At 42.2% G+C, this 11,194-nt stretch overlaps 1 protein-coding gene across 2 annotated transcripts in view; it reads right to left on the bottom strand.

Moving 5' to 3' along the window:
- Nucleotides 1–11,194, bottom strand: part of LOC308309095 (plasma membrane calcium-transporting ATPase 1-like) — a 104,564-nt gene continuing 93,370 nt past the window's right edge. For both annotated transcript variants that reach the window (XM_080754560.1, XM_080754561.1), the window contains one exon: nucleotides 1–3,798. In XM_080754560.1, the coding sequence (XP_080610686.1) occupies nucleotides 3,253–3,798 (546 nt within the window). In that variant the 3' untranslated portion in view covers nucleotides 1–3,252. The remainder of the gene's footprint in view (nucleotides 3,799–11,194) is intronic.

The raw sequence follows: 11,194 nt of genomic DNA, 5'->3' as shown, positions 1-11,194 counted from the left end.
TTTTAGGCTAAATACATTTTTTATTTTTAAAAACCATACACATTACTCGACAAGTTTCAAATGTAAATCCAATCACGATAACCATTTAAATTGCTCAAGATAAACAGACATGAAGTACTTATTATTTCCAAATGTTAAAAGATAAAAAAAAAAATAATCCATAGAACAGATGGATAAACATTCATTCCCGTTACAGGAAGAAGCTACAGAACAAACTCCTTTTTTCCCCTCCGTTCCCATTTTTCCGTTTGTATTTGCAATATCAAGCTGCTTTTTTCATCTGTAAAACACAAGGAAAAACCTACCCTCCCCAACCCCGTTCCAAAATTTAAATAATAGACAAATATTATTATGAACAAACTCATTCCATGTCAAGTTTCCTGCCCTTGTCCAATCCCTTAAACCAGTGGTTCTCAACGTTGGTTCGGTGGAACCCCCAAGGGGTCCTTGAAGGGGGTCCCAGAGGGTCCTCAGACGTGAGATTGATAATAATTAGGAACCAACTGGACCCTTACAGGTCTGTAACTCTTTGAGTGTTACATTTGCACACTCTCAGAGCTAAAATTCTACAATGAGGAGTTTTGTAATTCGGGGGTTCCAGAGATTGAAAATAAATACATAAAATCAAGCTTGGGGTCCTTGAAACTGAAGACTGTTGAGAATCACTGCCCTTAAAGCTCTTCACTTCAGATGAGCACATCAGGGTATCAACCAGAGCATTCCTATAACAAAATACTTTGCAACCAATTAGGAAAAAGAAAATGTTGATATTTTCTTACTACAATCCTGCCATTCAAACCATTTGCACCCTGAGAAGAAAATCACACACACGTTTTGTTTTTTTAAACACTTAAACCCTGTACTTTGTTGACTGGCGTACCACAGGGCTCTACGCGAAGGCACAGGGCCCCCTCCTGTTTTCGCGCCACACGAAAATATTCTTTGCCGATGAATAGCCAATCTACAAGATCGGCTATTTTCCACAAAAGATCGCCCCCCATGAATGGGGATGCTATAGGGTTCAAGTGCTTAAATTGAATTGGTGCCCGAAACGACCCCGCGCCCCACCCTAGATAATAGACTTTGAGATAAATCTTCCAAAACGGTTCAGTAGGATGAAAGTTTTCGTCATAAAAATACAAAGGTACAATTGTGTGGTTTGTATCAAAATGTTTTCCCAAGGGATTTTATGAAATAAAAGTACCCTGTACAGATACCAGTTGAGCCTAGGCTTTTATTCTTGAAAAAAAAGAAAAAAGAAATGCAGCGTCCAATCAAATCCTTTAGTGTTTCTTTTCCAGTACATCAGGTGTCAAAAATATTCTACAAACAAGTCATTTTATTTATTTATGATGGTGAAAGGAGTTTTATGGACAAAGATGAAGAAAAATACAAACTTTTTTTCGTGGGTTTTAGATTTTTGAAAAGTCAACAAACCAGAACTCAGAGGAAAAAAAAGAAATGTTTTCCCAAAAGAGAAATCTCAAAAAGGATTTAATGAAATATGAAAATAATCCACTTGCTGTTTTGACCAAGACGACAGTTTTAACTACCTAAAAAGACAAAAAAAAAAAAAGTTTGAAGTTAGAAGGTTCTCTCTTTAATTAATAAATGTCCTTTCTTTAATTAAATAATTTTCTATGCCTGAGTAAACAAATGATAATAATATTGTACATTGGCAGGGACTTAAGTAAAACAAAAGGTGAAGAAAAAGTGATGTTCAATGCAATCCCTTTAACAAAGTGAACCTTTCAAACGTCACCCAGTGAATGAACCAACAGACGGAAACAGACGGATGAACGAACCGATGAAGAAAAGAAGCATGAGAGCATCTTATGAACGTTAGAACCCTGTTAAAACAATGTTGAGTATTTAATATTTAGGCCTAGGATTATTGAATGCTTTAACCAGTGAAAAAATAGCAGATATACAAGCTCACAGCGCGGCACCGAGTGCCGCGCTGCAAGCTTGTATATCTGCTATTTTTGAAAAAGTCATGTAAATGTGTGCAAATCTTTTAATAAATGTATTTTCAAAGCGAACGTTTGTAACTCAAATTTTGCTTCTGGGTGGTCAAATACATATCATATTGGGGGTCCTTCACATGAAAAAGTTTGAGAACCACTGACATAGTAGTCTCTCAAGAACAGACTAACTGAGCTCCAGTTAAGTGAAAAACACCTTTTCTTTGACGATGGCTGGCCAGATTGCTGACATAGAAACATAGGTTTTTCAAAAGAATCTTAGAAGGATTCACTTTGAATTTGCACGATTTTTCAAAAATTGCAGATCTACAAGCTCGCAGTGCGGCACTCGGTGCTTGTATATCTGCTATTTTTCACTGGTTAAAGCATTCAATAATTCTAGGCATTAATCATGAAGTGTGAATGGACAGTGGTCCTGTCTTTTTCCTCTTCTACACAAGCCTTAGTGTTTATCTGTTTGGCTAGAAGGTTCTATGTATCTACAAATATATAACAAATAAAACTTGCAGGCAAAAATAGTTTAAGTTTCAATAGAAACACCCCTTATTTCCTGAAAATACAGCAGTATCTGAAATAAATCCTCTCTTTCAATTTGTACTCTGTTCCGTTTTCTGCATCATAACATCAGGAAGCTCTTTTGCCTACAAACAGAAAAAAAAGTATCTACAAACTTTGTAAACAGACCTGCTTTTTCCAAAAAAAACAAAACATAAATAATTCAAAATATTAACAGCCAATGGAGCAGAAATAAGTTTTTGAATGAGCATCAGGGCCAAAGAGATAAATATACACCACCATTCAGATAAAGAGAAGCTAAAAGTTTCTTCCAAAAAAAAATTCTTACAGCCGATCTTCAAGCCACAAGGAAGGGCTCCCCCCTCCTCTATTCAAATAATAATATTAATAATATAATAATAACAAAAAAATAAAATAAAAACAGGTCACTTCCAATCCAAGTTTATAATCACCCCTTGCTGACCGAGAAAAATGAAAAAGTTATCAAGGAGGAGGCGGTGGAGGGAGGTGAGTCCTCCTGTAGCAGAGGGTTTAAAAAAAAAAAAAAAAAAAATCAAGCATCCACACCAAACCGTACATTCTTATGAATGTCTGCTGTTGTATTAGTCCAGTTCAGACTCCTCTCTCTCTCTCTCTCTACCCCTCCACTGTCTTTCTCTCTCTCCTCTGTAGCCATTGTGTCTAAAAGGTGAGCCCCCCAGGGTCGTGGGTGGGTGGGTGGGTGTGTGTGTGTGGGGGTGCGGACGGGGGATCAAAGAGAGGTTTCCAGGCTGTGTAAGGGGCTCTCCGGAGCCGACGGGGTCAGAGACTTAACCTCGGGGAGGAGCAGGAGGTGGTTGTTCCCAGCACTGTCCACGGCGTTATTGTTCTGATTGGGCGAGGGATTCAGCAAGGGGACGGACGACTCCTCGGCCTCCTCGTGGGGGGCGGCGGGAGTCGGCGGCGGGGTGACGGCGGGGGGAGGAGGCGTCGGAGGAGGAGGGGGAGGAGGAGGAGAAGGGGCCGTGTCGTTGTCGAGGGCCGCCGGGGTGGGCGACGGGGGGCCGGTGGTGGTCGCCGCCGTGGCCGGCGAGGGCGGGCTGGGCGTGGTGGTGGCGTCGCGTGGCGTGGAGGAGGAGTTGCGCTTGGTGGGCGCGTCGTCCTCGGCGTCGGTGTCGTCGATGAGCGGGATGCTGGGCTCGGAGTCCTCGATGCGGAACTCCGGGTGGGTCATGAAGTTGTGGATGGAGCTGCGCGACTCGGTCTTCCCCCCCTCGTAGAGGGAGACGGAGCTACGGAACGCGTTCACCACCCGGATCTGCAAACATGGAATCAAGCCTCGTTTTAATAACACATTTAGGCCTAGGATTATTGAATGCTTTAACCGGTGAAAAATAGCAGATATACAAGCTCACAGCCGCGCTGCGAGCTTGTAGATCTGCTATTTTTGAAAAAAAAGTCGTGAAAATGTGTGCAAATCTCTGAATATGTTTATTTTCAAAGCGGACGTTTGTAACTCAAATTTTGCTTCTGGGTGGTCCCTGGAAGTAAATATTTTGAGATGGGTGTCCGTGGCCAAATAAATATCATTTTGGGGGTCCTTCACATGAAAAGGTTTGAGAACCACTGACATAGTTGAGTGAAAAGGACCTTTTCATTGACGATGGCTGGCCAGATTGCTGACATAGAAACATAGGTTTTTCAAAAAATCTTAGAAGGATTCAAAAGACACTTATAGAATCGGGTCAACATTCTAATTTTCACGATTTTTCAAAAATGGCAGATCTACAAGCTCGCAGCGCGGCACTCGGTGCCGCGCTGTGAGCTTGTATATCTGCTATTTTTCAATAGTTAAAGCATAAAATAATGATACACAATGATTTGTACCCTTTCTAAATGGGTTAATAACAGAACAACGGAACGTCTTATTGTTATTATTACATAATATATATATAGATATATCTTTCTTTTTTTGCATTTTAAATAGCGAACACCACATACAAAAATTGAAGACTTTTGGAGGGTTTTATTAAGGACGATAGTAGGTGAGTTTTAAGTGGGGACAGGGGTGGGGGGCACCCAAAAAAACACCTTGGTAAGGGGGGGTACAAAACTCTCAGGACGTGCAAGTATGCAGTGGTGTCTAGTAGTGAAACTCCTTGTCAGTCTGGATGCTTGTTGCTGTTAAAATGTTCCACAGAGTCGCGTGTTGGCCGTACCACGGGGCTCAACACGCACAACTCAATGGCAACGATGGCGCAAAACCCCATCGAGAACCATCGACAAGTCCAAATGCAGTAGATACACTTTCAGGGATGAAGTAGTGTAGTAGTACAGTCAGAAAAACTAACAAATAAATAGATCAAAGGATTTGATAAAGGCCTGTTATTCAAAATGCAAAAGGAGGGAACCGAGACACAGATGTTCGTTTAGAGTGGAACAGATCCAAAAGAGTGGAGGACAGAGGCTAAGACACAAAGGTTATTGTTGCTGGTCATGCTCAGTAGTTCGGGGGCGTTGGGGGGAGAAAATGCTCATTTCGTGCAAATCAGTCTAAAAGCGGCAAACTTTGCACAGATGTAGCCCAGGTCATGCTCTAATGATTTAGCTAGGGCGCCCGAGCCGACGACCTTCGGGGTCGCCACAGCGGCCAATTCAAGTTGGGCTCCTATCGACTTTCTATACAGGAGGAAAATACCCAGAAAGAAAATCTGCTTTAAGTAGGATGTGAGGGGTCCAACTATTTGTTTTGCACAAAAAAACATTCCTTGTGCTAGAAATGGCCCCACAAAACACCCACAGAACTGTGAAAAGTGATGACTCATCACTAAACCATCGTTTTGTGGGGCCATTTGTAGCCCAAGGAATGTTTTTTGAAGGTCGCCGACTCGGGCGCCCAAGCTAAATCATTAGAGCATGCCCTGGGCTACATCTGTGCAGAATGTGGCGCTTTTAGACTGATTTGCACGAAATTAGCATTTTCTCCCCTTAATGCCCCACACTACAGAAAGAGAGACAGAGAGAGAGAGGGAGACGGGCAGACAGACAGAGAGAGACACAGATAGATATGGGAGGGGGGGGACAGGGGAGGGAGGGAGGTAGTCAGTTATTGATTATGTTTGTGGAGATCAAAAGACCAAGACGCTGCAGCAGCCAAGCAGAACCTCTACAAGCTGTGGAATACGTGTGGGTTGGGGGGAAAACGGCACAAAAAAAGAGGAAAGATCCTCTCACAAACGAGACTAGAGAGACTCGAACCCATGCAGAGTGCCGAACTACCTTGTGTTCAACAGTAGTAAACCTTTGAGTATAGCCCATATCACATTTCACAGAATCTAAAGGAGGAATATTGTATGAAGTCAGTGGTGTTTTTTTTCCAGCTCATTTTTTTTAGCAAACAGTTGGGTTTGTTGTTGGAAATGTTCTGGTGACAAATGCAGTACTTCCATACGTAATATGGACAAAATCACACATCACAATATGTTTGACCCAACAAACACCACTATATTGATATTGTGATGATAATACTATAATACATGTCTTTTCAATTTTTTGAAAAAATGACAAACATAGCAAACATCATGTTCAACATTTTGGACAACATTTAAAACCAGGAAAAGAAAGACAGCACTTATGCCATGGATGTGAATGGTGAGAGTGGTGGCTGAGTGTGATTGGCTAACTACTAGGTGGTGATTGGTTTCTGTGGACTACCGTATAAAGATGGCTGACTCTCGTTCCACAAATTCTCGGGCAGGTGAAGTTTGCTACTGAGTCGCCCGACTGGGCAAGTGCACATTTGAGTAACATAATAATGAGATCTGTGCCTACTGCCTACTTGAACGGAGCTAATGTTCCATCTCTCTCTCTATCGCTCCCTACCTCCCTCCCTCCACCCACACACACACACACACACACACACACACACACACACACACACACACACACACACACACACACACACACACACACACACACACACACACACACACACACACACACACACACACACACACACACACAACGAACTGCAGCCAGTGGCTACGTTAGCTCAGTCGAAAACAGCTAATCTACAAGGCGTACAAACTCACATTATGCTAAAGAATGGCCAGATTAATGCACCCGCTTTACGTGCTGAAGCACAGGGCACCATGCCGCTTTACGTGCTGAAGCACAGGGCACCATGCTATTCCCGCAAAAGTGCTGAAATCTATAGCAAAGGCTGCTGAAGAAGCGCCAGAACGGTTAAACATGTCCGCAACTGCGAAGCGTCTATCTTCCGTGCTATCAACGGTGCTTTTCCGATGTTTCCCTCCCTGTTGGTAGCCAGCCATGCACACATATCCACACTATTGCGCTACAAAATGCATTTATGCATCGTGAGCAGCATGTGTCTACTGCAGCCTGCTTGTTAGCCTTCTGTGTTAACAGGGACGTGCTGGGCCCCTGATTCAGTCCGGGGAAAAGAGTTGGAGAGGCCCTCATTGCGCACTATAGAGAGAGAGAGAGATCTCTCTATAGCGCTGCTGCTAGAGAGAGCACACAACGCCTCGCGGCGCGAGGCGTTGTGATTTTTTTGAATGAACCGGTCGTTTGGGAGTTGTCCCGTTTTTCCCAATGGCCAGCACGTCCCTGTGTGTTAAGATAAACATATCTCTGAATCTGATCACCCAGTGTTGCCAGGTTTTGTTTGTGAGAGAGAAACAAGCAACCAGGTCTGATTATTAATATTATTGTGGCCATTGTGTCTTTCTCTGGTTTTGGGAAGGCGGAGGTTAAAAGCATCCCACGGGTCCTCAAAACAGGCTGTCTTTTGGACTTTTAAACTGGTGTTGCTTGGTTGTGTTTCGGGACTGGGAAGGAGGGAATTGCGGCTTAGGCTTCCCTAGGCCCGAAGGGGGGGAGGATATCCAAAATCCTAGACCTATGTAAAGTGGTCGCACATCATCATCGATATGGATAAATGTATTGATATATTCTGTGCGTGTGTTGTGTGTGTGACACACATACTGCCCAGCCCAGTTCCTGAATAATAATCATCTCATCGTCAGAGCATCTGAAAGGAAATGGTTCAGATTTAGTGTGAAGTCAGCCGTTCTTCAAAAGACAACAGGTTTTAAGAGTGTTTATGAACAAACCCAGCCTATTAGAGCAGTGGTTCTCAAACGACTTCTTTGAAATTGTTTTATGCCAGGGACCCCCAGAAAAGAATTGGGTTGAAACATTTACAATTATTCAAATAGATTATTTCCAAAATGTTTAAAAATAGCAGATATAAAAGCTTGTATAACTGTATATAGTTGTACTTTTATCCATTATATCCGTACGTGTAATGGATAAAAGTGTTTACAATGATTATGAGGCTGTAATAACACATTTAGCTGGGGACCCCTTGGAACCCCCCCAAGGACCTCTGGGAGTCCACTGGAATCCTCTTTGAGAACCACTGTATTAGACTTAGAGCAAGACAGATACATACAGTATACGATGTATTACAAGTTGTTTCTTGGACAATTATGAGATACGCAGCCTGGATCTGTCGTCAATACATCACTCAAGGCGGCTCTGCAAACGTTATACAATACAATGATCACATTCAGGCACAGGGTAGTTTTTTGTTCCTCCAAATGTTTGCAAGTCATCTGTTACACATTTAAGAAAAACACAGTTGGTCAGATGTCCTGTCTGTGAAGCTCTGAAAGAGTGGCCTGTTGAACACACACACACACACACACACACACACACACACACACACACACACACACACACACACACACACACACACACACACACACACACACACACACACACACACACACACACACACACACACACACACACACATCTTGCAAGGGAAGAAGTAAAGAGCAAGCTCTTAGTCAACCATAATATTCTGCACTGAATACAAGCGGACCATTCCAAAACCACCTTGCACCCTCACGCGCACACACACAGTTCCATCGCAAGCCCTCCATTGTCAACCTTAGAATAGACTAAGGATTTCACAGCCAGCGCGAGCCCTCCTTCTTACAAACAGTTTGAGAATGTTCCACTTGGTAACCCCCCCCCCCCCCCCCCCCCCCCCGTGTGAGAGAGTGAGAGAGTCAGAAACAAGCAACAGCGAAGAGAGAGAGAGGGGGGGAAAGGTCGTTATTATTGCAGAGCTGTTGGCGTACAGTACGGGACACCAACTGACATTTTGAGGGGTGTTTTTTTTCCCGCAGTTGACACTTCTTTTTGTTTTGTAAAAGTACGTGTGTGACCATGGGCATATACTCAAAATATTTACCCGGCTTTGGAATCTAGAAAGCTGCGACACACATGAGACCCACGAGAGGGGGCACTAGAGGGGCAGAGCGCAGACTGAGGCAGCGACACACAAACCTGGTGACTCGTCAAAATGAGACCAATAATAATACGGATACAAAACATTTCCTCCCCTCCCCCAGTTAATTGTACCTAGGCCTGTCACAATTATTACATAATTGCCTAATCACAATTAAAGATTGTATACAATAAAAGGTATTTCCCATTATCGTTTCCATTTTGAAACATTTTCATATTATTTAATATAACATTTTCAATAATAGTGGAAATAGCAGCCTGTAGATCAGTAATGTCTTTCAGGTTATTTGTCATATTATCTGCCTTGTGCAACTTTAAAGCCAAACAGAAATACCCTTTGTATTCTTAGGTTCCAGTGTTCAAAAAACGATAAAAACACAATTAAATCGCAATTTGTGTGAATCCCATGTAAATGTCATAATGGTGACAGCCCTAATTAAACCACATTTCTATTATTGACCAAAGCAGAAGCAGAACAAAACAACATGAGACACAGATAATAATATATAGTACATAGATGATAATACTGCGGTTGTTATCCAAGCAACACGGGAGATGTGATTTATTGCTGTGATTTGTTTTAGTGGAAGAAAAAAAAGAGGGTGACATTAGGAGGAGTATGAGAAACATGTCAACGTTAAGCGAAGAGTGGAAGAGGAAGATGTTAGAAAGAGGGACAGAAGTGAGGTAAGTAAAGGTTAATTTATGCTTTGTGTGACAAGTGTTGAATGAAGTGTGGCGCCAACGGCAGTGACGTCAAAGCGACATGGAAATTACGTGGACGGCATGAGACCGTGCATAGCGCCTTCAAGCGCTATGCACGGCAGCCATATTGGACAGAAACTGGGCCTCTTCCCCACTTCCTTCAAAGGTCGTACCAATGAAACTAATTGAGTACCTGAGACGAAAAACAGTCTAAGTCCATATTTAAAACATTTAAATATAGATTTCTTTTGATTTACCAGACTGCAAACCACAAAATAGAAGTTTTTAATCTGTTAAATTCCCTCATCTCATTCCCTTTTGTTGAATAAGATTTGCATATACAGTATTATGTCTTATAATTCCTAATATATATATATATATATATATATATATTAGGAATTATAAGACATAATACTGTAAATGTAAAGTGTAAAAACAGTATATATCCAACAGTTTGTGGAACAACAGTATAAGTCCGTACAAGCAATATTCAGCAGACAAAGGGAGCAGATAACATTAAAACAGACAATTGAACAACATAGGGGGGGGGGGGGGGGGTGCATTAACAATTTAACAGATTAAAAATGACTAGTTTGTGGTTTACAGTCTGGTAAATCAAAAAATATCGATATTAAAAAAAATATATATATATTCGTCTCAGGTACTCAATTAAGGCTCTGTTCCATTTAGTGTAGCACAGTGGTTCTCAAACGTAATTAATTTAAACGACGTCACATAACTCTGAGTGTACAAATGGAACCAAATCGAGGTTAATTTGGTTCCATTTCTACATTCTCAGACTCACACACCCCTAAGGGCCATTTGGAACCCCCACAAGAAACCATGAAGGTCCCTGAGACCCACGGATGTAGGAGAGTGTTTCCAGTGAGCCAACATGTACAATATCAGCACCCTGACTCTGTTTGACAAGAATGGAACAGAGCCTTCATCAGTATCATTGATAACACCTAAGGAAGTGAGGTATTTTCAATATATCTGCTGTACAAACAGCCATTACATCAAATCCTCCATTAACCGATTTAGTGCCATTCCCGAGATATCTCGCGAAATGTACTCGAGTATCTGGAGTGCCATTGCCGAGATATCTCGCGAAAAGTAATATATTACTGTAACGGCGGATACATTACCGAGAACAATGGCCGGAGGTCCGGAGACGAAATCCGTCGCTGATTTCGCATCATCACGGCTCCACGAGCACAAAATAGTCCCATCCATAACATTGAGGTGGACGGGGGATCTCATCTTTAATGTCCATTATCTCAAAACTACACTTTAGAGGCGAAGATGGAGGCAGATGCTATCTTATAAAGCACATGGATAAAAGGATCGATCCGAGCCGCCATGACACCACGTAAACAAAGATCGATTCCGGCGCAGGACGCGATGACGTCAGACCGGAAGTGTTTACGCTATGGACTTCTGGCCTTCAAAATAAGACAACGGGAGTGAATGGGCCCTGAGGGAGGCACTTTGGACATTATAATCCGTTAATGTCTGGGGCTCAGAATGAGTTAAGAGCAGCTGGACCAATAACCATCAATTAGTTGAGTTGTACGTTGTCCATTTAGCATTCCTGCATCTAATCAATCAATGGAAATAAGCTCTTGAGCTTTTTGTTGTTGTTTTATCTGTTTGACAATTAT

This window comes from Nannobrachium achirus (assembly GCF_963921795.1).
Source record: "Nannobrachium achirus genome assembly, chromosome: 23".
Classification (NCBI taxonomy): Eukaryota; Metazoa; Chordata; class Actinopteri; order Myctophiformes; family Myctophidae; genus Nannobrachium; species Nannobrachium achirus.
This window is presented reverse-complemented; position numbering and strand designations above follow the sequence as displayed.